Source organism: Nicotiana sylvestris, chromosome 7 (assembly GCF_000393655.2).
Source record: "Nicotiana sylvestris chromosome 7, ASM39365v2, whole genome shotgun sequence".
Taxonomy (NCBI): domain Eukaryota; kingdom Viridiplantae; phylum Streptophyta; class Magnoliopsida; order Solanales; family Solanaceae; genus Nicotiana; species Nicotiana sylvestris.
In genome coordinates, this window is record NC_091063.1 from 115,230,323 (window position 1) to 115,249,195 (window position 18,873).

At 38.7% G+C, this 18,873-nt stretch overlaps 2 protein-coding genes across 2 annotated transcripts; both read right to left on the minus strand.

The window, feature by feature from the left end:
• Positions 1 to 210: 210 nt before the first annotated feature.
• Positions 211 to 555, minus strand: LOC138873646 (serine/threonine-protein phosphatase 7 long form homolog). The gene has a single exon (XM_070152122.1). The coding sequence runs from the start codon at positions 553 to 555 to the stop codon at positions 211 to 213; it is 345 nt and encodes a 114-aa protein (XP_070008223.1).
• Positions 556 to 7,566: 7,011 nt separating this feature from the next.
• LOC138873647 (uncharacterized) lies at positions 7,567 to 12,900 on the minus strand. Its single transcript, XM_070152123.1, has 3 exons — positions 12,537 to 12,900; positions 11,664 to 12,305; positions 7,567 to 7,634 (listed from the first exon to the last, which is right to left on the minus strand). Exons 1-3 carry the CDS (start codon positions 12,898 to 12,900, stop codon positions 7,567 to 7,569), a joined length of 1,074 nt encoding a protein of 357 aa, XP_070008224.1.
• Between the last annotated feature and the right edge of the window lie 5,973 nt (positions 12,901 to 18,873).

Consider the following 18,873-nt stretch of genomic DNA (forward strand, 5'->3'; position numbering starts at 1 on the left):
AATATGGAGATCCTCCGTCTCATCGGTAATGTCTTGGCGCAAAACAGCCATATGATCTCTGATGGCTGACAAAGCAACGCGACTGCCCCCAGCGTCACCCTGAGGTCTATAACCAGTAAAATGCCCCATCATATATAAAAATTGTGCATTCGTCATGGATTTAATGTACTGGGGCAGTGCCACGACCCATCCATCTACGCGCAGCCCGTATTAAACCTGAACATCCTCCAGCGTGATGGTGTCTTCTTTAGTGGGCAAGTGAAAAGTGTGCGTCTCCGGTCGCCACCGCTCTACCAAGGCCGTGATGAGAGACCAATCAAGCTGCATCTGTCCAAGCTCAAAAATCGCATAGAAGCCCGTAGCCTGTAGGCGCGCGACTACACGGGCATGGAAAGGATGCTCCACGATGAACTCCCACAAATCGTCAGGTCTCCTGGGGCGGAGAGCCTGCATCGATAGCTGTCCCTCCCATACAAAGGAGGACCTATGGTCGCCCTGCAATACTAGTAGCTGATCCTCGGCAGGTCCAGGATGCGCAGGCGGAGGAAAGTCCATGTCGTCTACTATAATTTAAACAAAATTAATTGTGTGTGTTAGTTTAAGGAATTAAATAATTAATTATGTTTAATATTGGACTGAATAATTATGTATGGGTTCCAGGCTCGATATTTGAGGCTCGATAGCACCAAGTTATCCTTAATTATTATGTGTGATTAAATAATTAATTATGTTTAATATTGGACTGAATAATTATGTATGAGTTCCAGGCTCGATATTTGAGGCCCGGTAGCACCAAGTTATCCTTAATTATTATGTGTGATTAAATAATTAATTATATTTAATATTGGACTGAATAATTATGTATGGATTCCAGGCTCGATATTTGAGTCCTGGTAGCACCAAGTTATCCTTAATTATTATGCGTATCAATTTCAATATTTTTAGAATTTTGTTAGTTTAAGGAATTAAATAATTAATTATGTTTAATATTGGACTGAATAATTATATATGGGTTCCAGGCTCGATATTTTAGGCCCGGTAACACCAAGTTATCCTTAATTATTATGCTTGTCAATTTCAACATTTTTAGAATTTTGCGAGTTTAATGAATTAAATTAAAAATTATTGAATTGGACTGAATAATTATGTATGGGTTCCAGGCTCGATATTTGAGGCCCGGCAGCACCAAGTTATCCTTAATTATTATGCATGATTAAATAATTAATTATATTTAATATTGGACTGAATAATTATGTATGGGTTCCAGGCTCGATATTTGAGTCCCAGCAGCACCAAGTTATCCTTAATTATTATGCGTGTCAATTTCAACTTTTTTAGAATTTTGTTAGCTTAATAAATTAAATAATTAATTATGTTTAATATTGGACTGAATAATTATGTATGGGTTCCAGACTCGATATTGGAGTTAATTTTACAACATATATTAATTTGTTACTTTTGTAAATTTATAGTTATAAATTAAATAATTAATTTTGTAAAGTGTAATTGGATAGAGTTTGCAGTTACTACATACTTAAACTACATATACTCTAATCCAAAGGTTCTACATTTTACTACGCTAAAAGGCTCTATATTTTACTACGCTAAAAGGCTCTATATTTTACTACACTAAAAGGCTCTCTATTTTACTACACTAAAAGACTATATTTTATTACACTAAAAGGCTATTTATTTTACTACGCTAAAATGTCACTATTACATATAAAAAAAACTAACATAAAATATAAATATGAACAACAAACAAAATAAATAATATTAATTTTTGAACAATACAAATAATTTATCAAATTTTAAATTTTTTTTGTACCAAAGCTAATAAATCAATCTGGGTATAAGATACAAATTTAAACACAAACATAACACAAATTAACATGGAAACACATTAAACAATACAAATATGCATGTACTATACGAGTTTCGACATAAACAAAATCGAAATACCTCGATTTAAGTTTTTTGAATTTGATTGAAATCGAATTTTTGCACCCGAAAGAAGGAATCCAAAACTTGTCTTGTGTGTGGGACCTACACTCCTTGCTCTTTAGGTGATGGGTGGGGCCCAATTTTTTTTTTTAAATTTTGACGCGGGGGGGGGGGGGGGGGGGGGAGGAGGGACCAGCAGAATCCGAAATTTTTTAATGGGGGTTCGTCGGTTCTGTGGTCCAAGGAAGAAGAAGGGGCTTTATTTTATTAAAGCAATTCCCAGTATTATACTGCGTTTTAGTTAAAACATAGTATAATACTGCGAATTGCTTTAATAAAATAAAGCTGGGCCCAAATTTTAAGTAAAACGCAGTATAGTACTGCGAATTAGTAATTTTTTTTTAAAAATAATACGCAGTACTATACTGCGTTTTACTTTAACGACCAACTTTTCGTTAAAGTAAAACGCAGTATAGTACTGCGTTTTACGTAATTACGTAACTTTTTTTTTAGCATTAGAAACATGTTTTTTTGTCCAAAAAAGCATCATAAAAGTTTCGGACTCCATTTACGTTATCTTCATTTTGTTTTCTTTTTGTTTTTTTTTATTTCTATTTTATTTTAAAAGATAAATTAAATTATAAAGATAAGAAGATTAGCCAACATTTCTTACAATATAAGGAAAATTAAATATTTACATTCACTTTAAATCATACTAAGAAAGATTCTATAGCTTACTTATTAAAATTATAATTAAAAGAAACTCTATTCATATATATTTTTGATTTTCTTAGAGATAAACTTTATATTCTAAGAATATAAGTAATTTTGTAGTGTTTTTTAATTGAATTTTTCTTTTAAATAAAACCTATTAAGAGTAAGATAAAAGTATTAAAATATTAAGATTAGGCCTAAAAGAAATATTTACACTAAAATAGTATAGAATTTGGATGTGGTCAAAAATTAGTTGTTCACAACAACTAAACAGTTTCAACACATATTTGCAAATACAGGTATGTTTTCACATTCTAAGTACACGTACGATTCAGGTAATAGGAGCGAGAGAGAGATTTGAACAACTTGCACATGCATATGTAAAGAAAAGAAAGTTTATAAAATTTAAACACATATGGAATTGGGAAAGGGAAGTCCTAGGTTGATTAGCCTATAGGATCATACCCATGCAATGCCCGGTAATCACTCCTCAACGAGGGGCTACACATGACATTAACGTGCATTCATCATATCCTTTTACTACACATTACCCTCCCCTTAGTGGTTATATGAGCGAGCTTAATTAACGACCTCTAAGCGTGCTGCTATCTATCCCTTCCTTATAGTCATGGAGGAATTTGGGACCACTAAATCTAGATAGTTCTAGACAATCTACAGTTTTTTGAAAGGTAAAAATCTAGGCAACAAGCAAATAACATATAGGGCAACAAATAAGGATAGTAAGTTAGAAGGCTCACATTTACCTCCACACGTATATAGGCAAACAAACAACACGTCTTAAACACAATTTTTGAAGAAAGTTCATAAATCCTAAGAACATGACATCTAGATGAACATCACTATATAGAACATGCATCGTTTATGGTTTAAGGGAAGTGGCAGGGTCCTAACCAGTTTTCCTACTAATTTTACAGCTTGTTAAACCTGGATAATCTCACATATAAACAGAACGAGTTTCACAATTATTTGACACCCTAAGGCTTGCCTAAGTGCGTATATGCAGTCACAATTCTGGGAAGCATTTTGAAGTTCTTTATCTTATAGGCATTTTTTCTAGTGATATTAATTAACACAATGTTGAGGACTATTAAAGAAATGAGCAAGATAATTAATTAACTGATTCAAAATCTAAAGGCATGATTTCTAATTAAACTAATTTTTACTTCATATAGGAATGATGTCTAGTTATGGCTGATTTTAGATCCTATATGCATGATTTCTATGCTCAAAGCTGATTTTAAATCATATAGGCATATGTCTAATTATATATAAAGTGAAGCAGGAAGAATTTATTTGACCAAAGCGAAACCCTAAAGGCATATTATCTAACAAAACACACTTGAATCAAATGAACCCTATATGCATGTTATCTAACAAAACACATTTGAACCGAAATGAACCATATAGGCATGTTATCTACCTATCTTTACCCACAGTATACAACTACCCTCCCTTTTCACTAGTCAACCCAATATCTGTTTACAATTAATTATTACAAACCAATGATTGAATAAAAATTACATAAATAGAATAGAAATTAAGCTATAGGGAGCCTGAAGCAGGCCCAAAGCAAATCCTGGTGTACCAAGCCTTCACTAGTATCAAATACCTAAGATTTCATAGCCCAATTCATATCCAAGTGTGTCAGAGTTCCCTAAGGACCTCAAGGATCCCGGGCAGTGCTCACTGTCGCGCCCCCTTTTCCCCCCACGGGGAGGAGTTCGGGTTTTTGACATTCACGGGGTGTGATGACTCATTTCTTTTTGGAAATTCTGTATTTTGAAGAGTCGTCACCTAACAGATTAAGGTGCGTTAGGGCACCTAGAGTAGTTAACTCTTGGATTGGTTCGCATTACTAGATTAGGGTAAGGGCTCGAAGTAACCTGGGGGGGGGGAAGGTGTAGGCACCCCTCTTGGTCCACAACTGTGGGTCCCGGCCGAACTTATATTCAAAAATTAGTCCATACAAATAGTTAAATCAGATAAGTTATTTGTAAAGCACATTGAATAATTCAAATAGTGAAATAGAAGTTTGAACAAATTATAAAAACAAAGTTTTAAAATGGGGAGAGGGTTTGGGGTAAGGAGGGGTCAGATTGTTTATCCTATAGGATCACCCCACGCAATGTCCGGTAGACACTCCTCAATGAGGGGCTACACGTGACATTAATGCGTAGTCATCATATCCCATGTCTACCCTTCCCATCCCTTTATTGGTCATGTAAAGCGAGTGTTTGGTCACTGATACCAATTGCGTGCTGCTACCCGTCCCTTCTTAACCATCCCAGAAGGAGTTAGGACCTTTACCTATAGAGGGTTATAGATGTACCCCTAAGGTTTTAAAGGCAAATATCTAAGGCGACAGTCAAAAAACATTTAGGACTTTCACATAGTGGGAGCACTTAAGAGGCTCACAGTTTCCTCCTCAAACATACATACAAACAGCACGTCTCAAGCACAATTAAGGTCTTCATCAATCAAAGTCCTAAAGCAGGATTTCCAAGTGATTATGCAGAAATAGACCACTTTTAGATCCAGAAGTTATAACCTAGTAGTTGTCTAGGGACTCCTCTTTAACATCTTATTAGAATCAGAAACGTTGAACGACGGGAACAACTTTAAGGAAATGCAGGTTTTGAAATGACCTAAGGCTTACCTATATGCAGTACTGTGTCTATATTAATGCAGAAACAAACAAGTTTTCGTAATAGACCCTTTTAGTACCTGCAGGCCGGATATCTAATGAGATTAAAGCAATTTTGAAAGAACTATTTTCAAGAAATTTCATCGCTTAATAAGACCAATTTTAAGAAGTAAACTAGGTGAAATGAAATTGACTTATTAGGATAATTAGATTACCAGACGTAATTGCAAATGGAAATCCTTACAGGCATGGTATCTAGGCGCGTTACGAGTTTTAGTCAACTGGCAGTAACATATGAAAGACTTATTATAACTAAATCGGAATTAAGCCCTATAGACATGGTATCTATATTTGAATTGATTTAAGACATGATGGCTTGGAACCTAGAAACATGGTTTTTAACATGACAAATGCAGAATTTTATGAACATGGTTTCTATATGATGCAAATGATATTAAAAGTGAAGTCCTTGCATGCATAATTTCTATTAGATGCAAATGAAATTAGAAGTGGAATCCTATAGGCATGATTCTCTATTATGATGCAAATGAAATTAAAAGTGGAATCCTATAGGCATGATTCTATTATGCCAAAAGCAATCAGATTCAACAAGAATAAAACCCTATGAACATGTTTTCTATTGAGTGAAGCAAGCAGATTTGAAAATAATGCCTAAGAGCAGGATTTCTACCCATGTTACCCCACAAAGTATACATCTACCACCCTTTTACTAAATACCCCAAATATCTGTTTACAAATTATTACAGGTTAATAAATGAATTACATAACTAAAAATAGAAAATCAAGAAGCTATTCTATAGAGAGCCTGCAATTAGGACCAAGTTTCCCAAAGCCTCCAATGGTCTTTCAAGCCTCATTTCCATAGACAAATCAGAGTCTAGGTACATCAGAGTTCCCTAAGGGTCTCAAGGACCCCGGACAATGCTTACACCTAGACTTAGTAGCCAAGCATTGAACCAGTGCAGTGTGGAAACGCCAGCCTCAGGATGCCACAGTTTAGAGGGTTCTCAAGAGGATCCCAAGGCAGTACACATACTAGAGGGGGCAGAACCTATTAACTAAGAGTAAAGTAGAAGTGCAGGACACAGGTTGAAAGAAGCATATTAAAGACCAGATTTAAAAGTCTGTTTTGAAAGCAATCAGTAAGGTAATAGAGGTTGTTTGAAAGAGGTTGGAGTGATAAACAAAATCAAACACTTCAGGATAGGATCACACACAGAACCCAAATGAATTCAGTAGTCACACAGGGATCAAAGGGCTTGGGGATACACAGGAGTTTGATTACAAACACATAAACCCAACAAGGGTATTTGGACTGGTTTGGACATGCTCATAAATAGTTGAAACTGGCATAATCACAAACTAATCAGGGAGAACATAAACACATAGATGGGGATAGGGATTTGGGATTCATAAGAATGGTAAGCACACAGTAGGTAAAAAAACAATTGTCCAGGCATGGTTGAATCAAACAAGGGAATACATAAATTTAAAGGGAGGGGAGTCATACTAGCATGCTGATAATATAACATAACTACAAACTTCAAAACAGAACCACAAGTAAAAGCATGCTAGAAATAAAAGAAACTGAAACAAGAAGAGAAACATGTTGTTGTTGAGGCTTTAAATTAAACTAGGACATACCAGTGAAGATAGAAGTAAGCAGAATGAAAGAACCAAAGAGCACAGATGATTAGCCTTGGCTTGCAGCCGGCAAATAGTAGCAAAATAACACATGGAAGAAGGGAGAACAGGGATTTTTAATAAGAGAGGAGTTTTTTGAAAGCCATGTCCCATGTCTTGTTTGTGAAAGACTTAGAGTATTTATAGTTGAAAGTAGGTAGTGGAAGTATACTAATTTAAGAACCCATAATCAATCAATTAGATAATCAAGGAAGTACACCCTTAAGTTAAGGGAATCAAGAGCAAATGGAAAGATTTAGTACAATATAAGGCAGGAAGAACAATTTGTACATAATTAAATAAGGAATGAGTCAAGGTTCAGTAGGCATAGAGTATTCATTTAGGACCAAATTCAGAAAAACCTAAATAAGGAAAGACTTAGTAAAGCAAAGTACCATGGTAGATAAGGTAATGAAATTAGTTAATTTACACAGACGAGGTAAAGCTTTTAGGGCTTTAAAAAAAAAGAACTTTCAATCACCATCAAGTAAGGAAAATCAGAATCAATTACGAAAAATCAGAATCAATCATGGGGAGAGTCATGATTCTGTATTCTCAACATATAAATAGAGACGAATGAATAGGAGTAGCAAACAAACAAGGTCAGCTATATAGACAGAAAGAAACAAGAGATGAGCAAACACAATCATATATAGGTGATATAAGTAGGCTAAATATTCAGCAGAACATATTCGAAGCATGGTGGCCAAGAGAGATTAACAAGAATAAGGTAAACAGGCTAGCACACAAAACCAAGGCAAGGAAAATCATGTTAACACACGAAAACAAAGTAAAGAGAATCATGCTAGCACACAAAACCAAAGTAACGAAAATCATACTAACACATAAAAACAAAGTGAAGAGAATCATGCTAACACACAGAAACAAAGTAAAGAGAATCATGCTAACACACAAAACCAAAGTAAAGAAAATGTTAAAAAAAAGAATTAGGGCTTTTAACAGAGTCGAGTTAAAATGTAGTAGGAATATAGAATCGGTCAAAATAAATAAGGAAAAAAGGTTTAATGATAAAGAAATCGATTAAAACAGGTGTAGAAAGAACTCCGAGAAAACCCTAGTTTTCAAAGAAAGTGAAAACGATTTAAAAGTAGAAGATCTTTCAGAAGAAAGCTCGAGAATAAACAAATCATAGAAGGAAACAGGCTTAAAGCATGAAAATAATAGAGATATGAGAGATTCAGAAGAGAGCTAGGGTTTCAAAAAGGAAACCTAAATAGAAATCGAAAGAACCTGTTATAACTTCACAAATCGTAACACATATGGTGTGATTTTGCCCAAAATCACACCAGGGAAACCTCAAACAACAGAATCAGAAACCCTAGGTCCAAATCGACATGGCCCAGGACCCTTGAAGGCCTTAGAGATGATGAGCAAGGCGATGAGAGACCCATTTGAGGCTTAGGGTTTGAGAGATAGTCGCCGAAGATGACCGGAGAAGGAGGCGGCATTTGAAAAGTGATTAGGGTTAGGTTGAGAGAGAAGGGGGAGATGAGAACATCTGAAGGAGGCGGATTGGAAAAGTTATTAGGGTTAGGGGGGTTGATTAGAGTTAAAAAAGGAAGGGGATTATTTGGACCGTTGATCTGGGAGATCAATGGTCAGGATTCAACCGGGTAGGTGGGTTTCGGGTTTGGGTAAGGGTTAATAGTGTATGGGTTGGGTTTTTAATTATAAAATTGGGTTGCAATTTGGCTATAATTGAAAGCCAAATTTGGTTGTTATTTAAATAGTCAGTTTTCCCTATTTTAATTTTAATAAATAATAAGTAATAGCTAGAAAATAATTTAAGGTGCCAAAATGATTTAAAATACATAATTAACATTTAAAAATATAGGATCTAATTTTATGCATATAAAATATATTATATTTTAAAATGGGCTAACATTGTAATTATATACAATTTAGCTTAAAAAATACTAAATATGATTGTAAAGATACATAAAAATTACATTAGTCATATTTTGGCATAAGTATAGAAATCAAATAAATGAATTATCAAAACAATAATTTTGGAAATAATTATTGGGTATTTTATGGATAAAAGGGGTCAAAATAACTCAATTTAAACCCTTAAAATTATGGAAAAAATAATGAAAGCCTTGTGCATGCTTGTATATGCATGTATATGATATTTTGAAGGCTTTTATGCATATTTAAAATATATAAGAAAAAATTGGGTATCAACAGCTTCCCCTCTTTACCCGAGAAGGATGAAAGAGTTTTCGGATAAAGTAATGATGGCCCATTTTGACCGAACGTGATGCTTCAGAAGACGGAGGACGAAATTCAGTTTTCGAGTTGCCTACATACCCCTAGTTTTACAGGAATCAGGCCATGTGTAGTTCTGGATTCACCTACGGAGTATGCCGATGGATTATTGCAAGAACGGACACGAGATGTGGAAGTAGCTACGATGAGTGGTTAAGGTTCGGGACGGTTGGAGGGAACTGGAGAGAGATCGCTCCTGTTAGGATAGTGGTTGTTTGATGATTACCTGCAAATAAAAGATGCTACAAACATATTTGCGAAAATTTTAACATGATGCAAATTCTCTTTGTACCATGAAGGTTGTTTTCGGACGGTTAAAGATGACGTCATTAGACCGTGACATCCTGGACCATGAATTATTTAGTGAGGGATTCGCAGTCCACAAAATGATGTTCTCGGGCCATGAAAATGGTGCCTCCGAACCATGACGCCTTTGAATAATGATATGCAAATTTGAGAGATCCTCATGCCATGGCGTGATGTCTTCCAGCTATGAGGACGATGCCTTTAGACTATGGTGACTTTGGATAAATTGGCAATATTTCATCCCATGAAATGCAATAATATGATGTAACATGACAAGGCTTAGTCTTGTGAAATGAAGGATAGAGCTTAGCCCGATCGAAAAGCAAGTAGATAGTAGTAGAAAATAGAGCAGCATTGGTGCAAAGAGGGACATTGTTTAGTCCCGTGCAAATATGGAGTCAGGGATTAGACTCATGCAAGATTGGAGACAGAGCTTAGTCTCATGCAAAGATGAGGTAAATATGGAGGTAGAGCTTAACCTCATGCAAGATGCGGGACATAGCTTAGTCCTATGCAAATATGGAGTCAAGGATTAGACTTATGCGAAGAGAAGGCAGATGTGGCCTTATGCAGGTATGGAGTCAGGGCTTAGACTCATGCAACTATGGAGTCAAGGATTAGACTCATGCAAGTATGGAGACAGAGCTTAGTCTCATGCAAATATGGAGTACAGGATCAGACTCATGCAAATGTGGAGTCAAGGATTAGACTCATGCAATTATGGAGTCAAGAATTAGACTCATACAAGTATGGAGACAAAGCTTAGTCTCATGCAAATATGGAGTCAAGGATCAGACTCATGTAAATGTGGAGTCAAGGATTAGACTCATGCAGGTATGGAGACATATCCTAGTCTCATGCAAATATGGAGTCAAGGATCAGACTCATTCAAATGTGGAGTCAAGGATTAGACTCATGCAAGTATGGAGAAAGAGCTTAGTCTCATGCAAATATGGAGTCTAGGATCAGACTCATGCAAATGTGGAGTCGAGGATTAGACTCATGCAAGTATAGAGTCTAGGCTTAGACTCATGCAATTATGGAGTCAAGGATTAGACTCATGCAAGTATGGAGACAGAGCTTAGTCTCATGCAAATATGGAGTCAAGGATCAGACTCATGCAAATGTGGAGTCAAGGATCAGACTCATGCAAATGTGGAGTCAAGTATTAGACTCATGCAGATATGGAGTCAAGGATTAGACTCATGCAAAGAGTAAATAACAGATAAGGGCGGAGTGTATATCTTAGCTAGGACATGTTTGCATCTAACGAACGGATGGATGGTGAATTTTCTATGTGTACGAATGCTATCGTCAAATATGCTTGCATTCAAAGAAAAATAGTAAGTTTCATGGGGGAAGGTTGGTTCTTGCTTCGTCTACCGGCCTTGCTCTACTCCGCTCTGGAAGCCCCCTTCGGATTCCCCTAAGTAGCACCTGGCTATTATAAAAATAGAGTTTTCGAAAAATATGCATTCATTGATAAAATAGAATTGTTTTGGAAATGTATTGATATATCAAGTAACTTTGATGAACTAGTGACTGTGACACATTTCAAAGCAGCTCTCTTTTGTTGGAATTTTGAGGATCCTCTTTAAAATTCTGCCCCAGTTTGGTAGATGGTCTCTAACCATTTGTGGATGGTGGACCTTGCTGAATCTTCCTTGGAATTTTGAGAATCTTTCTCAAAATTTTGCCCCAGTTCTTTACTAATGACTGACCTCTTGTCATGTGATGGTGCTGGCTGGACTTGCTCCAGAATTTTGAGGACCTTCCTCTAAATTCTACCCTAGTTTCTGATTTTGGGGGAAATGAAAATTTTAATATGATATGACAGAACCTATAAGGCTGCCTATGTATCCCCTCTTAAATGGGAATCAGGTCAAGCGTAGTTCAATTACATCATAAAAGAAATATGAAACAATCTAGGCATAGTATCTCTTGACTGTGTCTGAATTGATTGGTTTTGGCCAGATTTCTCCGTCCATTTCTGCAAGTATGAGTGCTCCTCCTGTTAGGACCCTGTGAACCATGTACGGACCTTGCCAGTTGGGAGAGAATTTCTCTTTGGCATCGTCTTGGTGTGGGATGATTTTCTTCGATACCACCTGCCCTGGTGCGAATTGTCTTGGTTTGACCCTTTTGTTGAAAGCTCTGGACATTTTATTCTGATAAAGTTGGCCGTGACACACTGCATTCATTCTCTTTCCATCGATAAGGGCCAACTGTTCATACCGACTTCTTATCCATTCCCCATCGCTGAGTTCAGCTTCCTGTATGACTCTTAAGGAAGGAATTTCTACCTCGACTGGAATGACAGCCTCGGTACCATAAACCAGTACGTAGGGGGTTGCCTGGATTGACGTGAAAACTATAGTGTGGTACCCTAACAGAGCAAATGGTAACTTCTTATGACATTGCTTGTGATTTTCCACCATTTTCCTTAGTATTTTCTTAATGTTTTTGTTGGTGGCTTCTACGACTCCATTCATCTGAGGTCTGTAGGCGGTAGAATTCTTGTGCTTGATTTTGAAAGTTTCACATATAGCTTTCATCAGATCACTGTTGAGGTTGGCAACGTTGTTAGTAATAATGGACTTAGGAACTCCGAAACGACAGACAATACGATCCTTGACAAAATCTGTGACGACTTTCTTGGTTACAGCTTTGTAAGATGCAACTTCTACCCATTTTGTGAAGTAATCAATGGCTACTAGAATAAACATGTGCCCGGTTGAAGCAGTGGGCTCAATCGGGCCAATGACATCCATTCCCCAGGCGGTGAATGGACAAAGCGAGCTTGTTACATTGAGCTCGTTTGGCGGCACCTTTATCATGTCGGCATGCACTTGGCATTGAAAGCATTTACAGACATACTGAATACAATCCATCTCCATGGTCATCCAAAAGTAACCTGCCCTGATTATCTTCTTGGCCAGAACGAAACCATTCGTGTGCAGACCACATGTCCCAACATGAATATCCTCAAGTAGCTTGGAAGCTTCCTTTGCTTCGACACACCTTAGCAAACCCAAATCCAGAGTTCTTCTGTACAAGTTCCCTCCATTGTGGAAGAAGCAATTTGACAATATCCAGAACGTGCATTTTTGAGTATGGTCTGCGTGCTCCGGGTATTCTCCTTTTGATAAGTAATCCTTGATGTCATGGAACCAAGGCTTTCCATCTGCTTCTTCCTCGACATGAGCACAATATTCAGGTTGATTATGGATCCTCACCGGGATGTGATCGATATAGTTCTTATCTGGATGTTGTATCATGGATGACAAAGTGGCTAATGTATCGGCAAACTCATTTTGAATTCTGGGCACATGTCTGAATTCTATCTTCGTGAACCTCATCATCAATTCCTGCACATGATGCAGCTATGGCAATATCTTGGAATTCCTGGTGGCCCATTCTCCTTGCACCTAGTGCACAAGCAAATATGGATCACTAATTACCAACAACTCCTGAATGTTCATATCGACTGACATGTTGAGCCCTAGTATGCAGGCTTTGTACTCCGTCATATTGTTGATGCAGGGAAATCTGAGTTTAGTAGATATAGGATAATGCTGACCCATTTCCGATACAAATACTGCTCCAATGCCCACTCCTTTGAAATTTGCGGCTCCATCAAAGAACATCCTCCAACCATCATATGCTTCCGTAGTGTCTTCTCCTATGAATGATTCTTATTCATCAGGGAAATACGTCTTCAAAGGTTCGTATTCTCCTCCCACCTGATTTTCAGCGAGGTGATCTGCCAATGCTTGTCCCTTGACCGCCTTTTGAGTTGCGTAGCTGATGTCAAACTCACTCAGCAGTATTTGCCATTTAGCCAACTTCCCCGTAGGTATAAGCTTCTGAAACATGTATTTCAAAGGATCCATCCTAGATATGAGGTATGTAGTATAGGCAAAAAAATAATGCCTCAACTTTTGGGCTGTCCAGGTCAAAGCGCAGCAAGTGCATTCAAGCAGAGAATACCATGCTTTACAAGGTGTGAATTTCTTACTCAAGTGATATATGGCTTTCTCCTTTCTTCCTGTCTCTTCATGTCGTCCTAAAACGCATCTGAAGGCTCCATCTAACACGGATAGATAAAGTAGCAAGGGTCGTCCTGACTCTAGCGGGACCACAACTAGCAGTGTGGATAGGTATTCTTTGATTTTGTCAAAAACTTTCTAACAGTCCTTGGTCCAACTTGTCTCGACATCTTTCCTCAGCATCTTGAAGATGGGTTCACATATTACTGTGGACTATGATATGAATTGACTGATGTAGTTGAGACGTCCCAGGAAGCTCATCACGTCATTCTTGCTTTTGGGTGGTGGTAAATTCTGAATAACTTTGACTTTAGTTGGATCTAGCTCGATCCCTCGGCAACTGATAATGAATCCTAGTAGCTTTCCTGCGGGAACCCCGAATGCACATTTCGCGGGGTTCAACTTCAAGTTGTACCTCCTTAGCCTGTCAAAGAACTTCCTCAAATCCGCTATGTGGTCCGCGGCTCTCTTGGATTTGATAATAATGTCGTCCACATACACCTTTATTTCTTTGTGTATCATATCAAGGAAAATGGTTGTCATGGCTCTCATGTAAGTGACCCCAACATTCTTCAGACCGAATGACATCATTTTATAACAGTATACATCCCAAGGCATAATAAAAGCTGTCTTCTCGGTATCTTCTTCATCCATCCAGATCTGGTGATAACCTGCGAAGCAATCCACAAAGGATTGGAGTTCATACTTGGTGCAGTTGTCGGTCAGGATGTGTATGTTTGGTAGTGGGAAATCGTCTTTGGGACTTGCTCTATTTAAATCCCGATAATCAACACATACTCGGACCTTCCCATATTTATTTGGAACTGGCACAATATTATCTAACCATGTTGGGTACTCAACCACCCTGAGAACCTTGGCTTTGATCTGCTTGGTAACTTCCCCCTTGATTTTCAAACTCGTGTCTGGTTTGAATTTTCTGAGTTTCTCTTTACTAATGGGCACATGAGATTGGTTAGAAACTTATGAGCTACTATAGATGTGCTCAAACCGGTCATATCGTCATATGACCATGCGAAGATAACCTCAGATTCCCTTAGAAAACAGATGTACTCCTCTTTCTCTATTTGTGACAAATTAATGCTGATGCGGGTTTCCTTGATGGTCTCAGTGTTTCCTAGATTTACTGCTTTCGTCCAAGTTGAATTTAGGCTTGTTCTCAAAATTCTCAACTTCCCTGAAAATTTCCTCGGGCATCTCATCTTCTTCCTATGAGTAACTATTCTCATATTGCGTTGCCTCATTACATGTCACAGTCACAGGTTCATCAGGAAAAGTAATAATAACACTGTAGAAGGGAAAAGTATAAAAAATAGTAATGAATAATGATAAAGGACAGCTACGTTTTATTAAACTGAGAAAATTGTTCAAACAAAAGCTTGGCTCGGTGGATCAAACATTTATTTAAAACGAGAAATCTTAAAACAAATTTATTGGAAAATTTAAATTCTTAGAACATCTATAAATTCTACCAAGCTACCCAGGGACTCGTCATCCAGTTTCTGAGAACAGCTGCTTTTGCCACAGTCTGAATGGAGAGGCCTTCTTCCTCCTCTTTCTCAATTATGGTACTGCAGTCCATATCCTTATCTTCCAAGAACAGATCCTTCAGCCCAGCTAGTGCTTCTTCTTCAGCAGTTCCCCATATTGTGTCTGCCTGATGGAAAGCCTGTTCCAAATTGGGTATCGATTGCTCAAGAGGGTAATATGGTCCACGCCATGGAGGCGACCATTCCTTGTACTCCTGCCATGTATACTAGTATCCTAGCCCAAAAGCGATACCATGATTTTTCAGCCATATCAGCTTGGTAATACCCTAGAGGTTCTTTTCCAACCCCTTACCGGGTTCATACTCGGACCATGCTAGTATGCTTTCTATTTTGTTACTCCACCACTTATCCTTCTCGACAGTAATGACCTGTTCGATGTGATGATAGGTCTCCCCTCCTAGCCTCCTTCTATGTCCAATGGCCGGGATGGTTTGACTGGTGTAGATGGTATTACTCCGGTCTCCATGAATGATTACCTCCTGACGGTTCCATTCGAATTTTACAACTTGGTGTAGTGTAGAGGGCATGACTCCAGTAGCATGGATCCACGGGTGGCCCAACAAAAGATTGTATGAGGCTGGTATGTCAAGCACTTGGAACTCGACGTCGAACCAAGTCGGCCCTATCTGCAAGCAAAGGTTGATCTCCCCGATCGTGGCCCTCTGGACCCATCAAAAGCCTTCACATTTATGCTTCAGGTCTGTATTTCATTGAAACCTTTGTCCAATCTTTTTAGGGTATCTAGTGGACAAATATTCAAACCAGAGCCTCCATCAACCAGGACTCTCACAATGAACTTGTCCTCAAATTGTACCGTAATGTGCAATGTTCGATTGTGATTTAAACCTTCGGGTGACAGCTCATCTTCGTGGAAGATAATTTTATGGCTCTCCAGCACCTGACCAACCATGTTGGCCATTTCTCCACCAGTGATATTATTGGGTACATAAGCCTCACTCAGTACTTTAATCAAGGCGTTCTTGTGTGCCTCTGAATTCTGTAGTAGTGACAGGATAGATATCTGAGCTTGGACTTTGTTCCAGTGATCAACAACACAATACTCTTTTGCCTGTACTTTCCTCCACATGTCATCTGGACCGGTCTCAATGATAGGTTGCCTAGTAGCGGAATCCTTACTTGAACCTCCCAGGTGTTCAGGTGTATAGACTCTTCCAATTCTAGTCATACCTTGTGCGACATTAGATTCCTCTATCTTAGTCTTCCCTTTTCGCCGAGCCTCGGCAACATAATCCCAGGGTATTTCTTTTGAGTTGAATGATGGTGTGGTTGACACCATCACAGTAAAAGGTGTGACCACTTCTACTTTAAAGGGAGCGGAGGTGGCCGCGGGCGAAGCTATTTCCATCTCGAATGGAACTGATGCAGTTACCTCAACATCAATAGGTGCCTGAGGCTAAACCACGATGGGAGTCAATGTATTTGCAACCCTAGAGTCATCGCCTTCTCAGATAAGTCCGATTGACCCCTCAAGGTCCCGTTCCTCATTTGTTACTATAACATGTACACCACCACCTCTATGATCAGGGAAGGGATTTTTGCGAACATTAGGTGCAACTTCCTTTACTTGTATGACGTTGTTGTCAATGAGCATCTGGATCTTATCCTTCAAGGTTCGGCATTCCGCAGTAGTGTGTCCTTTCATACCAGAGTGGTATGCACAGGTTTTGTTCGAATTGACCCATTGGGATGGATTTTATAGCGCCACAACAGGAACAGGAGTGACGTAACCTACGACCTTTAACCTTTCATACAATTGGTCAATAGGCTCAACAATCGCGGTGTATTGTTTGGGTGTCTTGCGGGCGAAGTTGGGTCTTGGCCTTGGGTAATTTTGGCAAGTTGGTGGTGATTGGAAGTAGGATGGTTGGGAATTATAGGTGTGATGGACAACAGCTGGTTGGGAATATCGGGGAGATGAAGGTTGATATGTGTGTGGTGATGCTTGGTATGTAGGTGATGATGCTTGATACGTAGGTGGAGGTGTCTGGTATGTGGGTGGAGGTGCTTGGTATGTGAGCGGAGTTTTTGGGCCCTAGGCCACCATTACTTCCCCAACATCTCTCTTCTTCGATATGCCACCTAATTGGAGTGCCTTATTCGTGGCTTGCAGTGCCTCGAAATTTGTTAGCATCCCGCTCTTGATTCCTTGCTCGATCTTTTTCCCGAGCTTGATGTTATTAGAGAATTTGTGATTTTCGATAACCATCAACCTCTCTTAATATTATGGATCTTGTGCCCTGATGAAGAATTTTCATCTGTTCTTCATCTAGAGTGGGCCTGACTTTGGCGACTTCCGACCTCTAACGAGTAGCATACTCACGGAAAGTCTCAGTAGGTTTCTTCTTGAGATTCTGAATGTAGAAGACATCAGGTGCATTCTCTGTGTTAAACCTGAACCAGCTCATGAACTATGACGCCATGCTTACCCAATTTGACCATTTCTTAGGATTCTGGCTGATATACCAAGATAAGGCGTCCCCAGTAAGGCTCTTCATAAAGAGATTCATCTGAATCTTTTCATCTTTTCCAACCACGACAAGCTTGTCATAGTAGGTTCTTAGGTAAACCCTGGGATCACCCGTACCATCGAACATTTCGAACTTGGGAGGCTTGTATCCTTCTAGCAATTCAACATTGGGCTGTATGCACAGATCTTCATAGTTCAGACCTTCTATCCCCCTATCACCTTCAACACCTTGAACTCGGCTTGTTAACTTCTTGAGTTCTTCGGCCATGTTCTTAATGAGTAGGTCCTTTTCGGAGGGTTTCGATGCACAGGAGATTGGTTGGGTAGAATGTGGTACAATTTCCACGTATATGGGATTGCTTTGATAGGTGCCAGGAACTTGGGTGTAGTGGTGGTCATTGGTGGAGTTTTGTGGATTAGGAATGAGTTGTGGTGTATTTTAGGGGGTCTGGTAAGCGGTGATTGGTGGGTACGATATTGGTTGATGCTGTTTTGGTGGAGTTGATATAGGGAATGGATTGATATTTGGTGGTGGAGTGGCGTATTGATTTGCTATGGTAGGATTTTGCGGTTGTTGGTTCTGTGTGTTTAGACGAGGTGTTGGGTTCTTTGCGTTCTATTGGTGGACATTAGGGATGTTGTGGGTAAGTGACAAGTTTGCCAAATTGTGGACCTACTCAAGTTCTCCTTCCAATCCCAATAATTTTTTTTCAAGTCTCAAAACCAGGTCGTTTGGGGCCGGAGTACTACGACCGTCGAAGGTCTCTGCGTTCCCAATATTTTCTTTTCGTATTCCACTTAAGTCGTCCATATTTGCTTTCCCTATGCTTTTTGTGTTGCTTGGAGGAGGAAGAGGTGGAGGGCCTCTAGATCTGGTATGATATGCTAATGATGCCAGTTTGGATGAACCAACCTATGGGGATGTGAATAATAATAAAATAAACAAAACAAAAAGGTAACAAGTTAGTGGGGGTTCTGAAATGTTTGCAGTATTTAAACACATATTGCGAAATATAAACTCGTATCCTAATTTGGGAGCCTCGTTGCACCCGAGGTAGGCCTAGCGACAAATAAATTTGGAGAACTTCAAATGCCAATAAATGCCTCATTTCATAACATAAAAGTAGACCAATCCAAAAACGACAC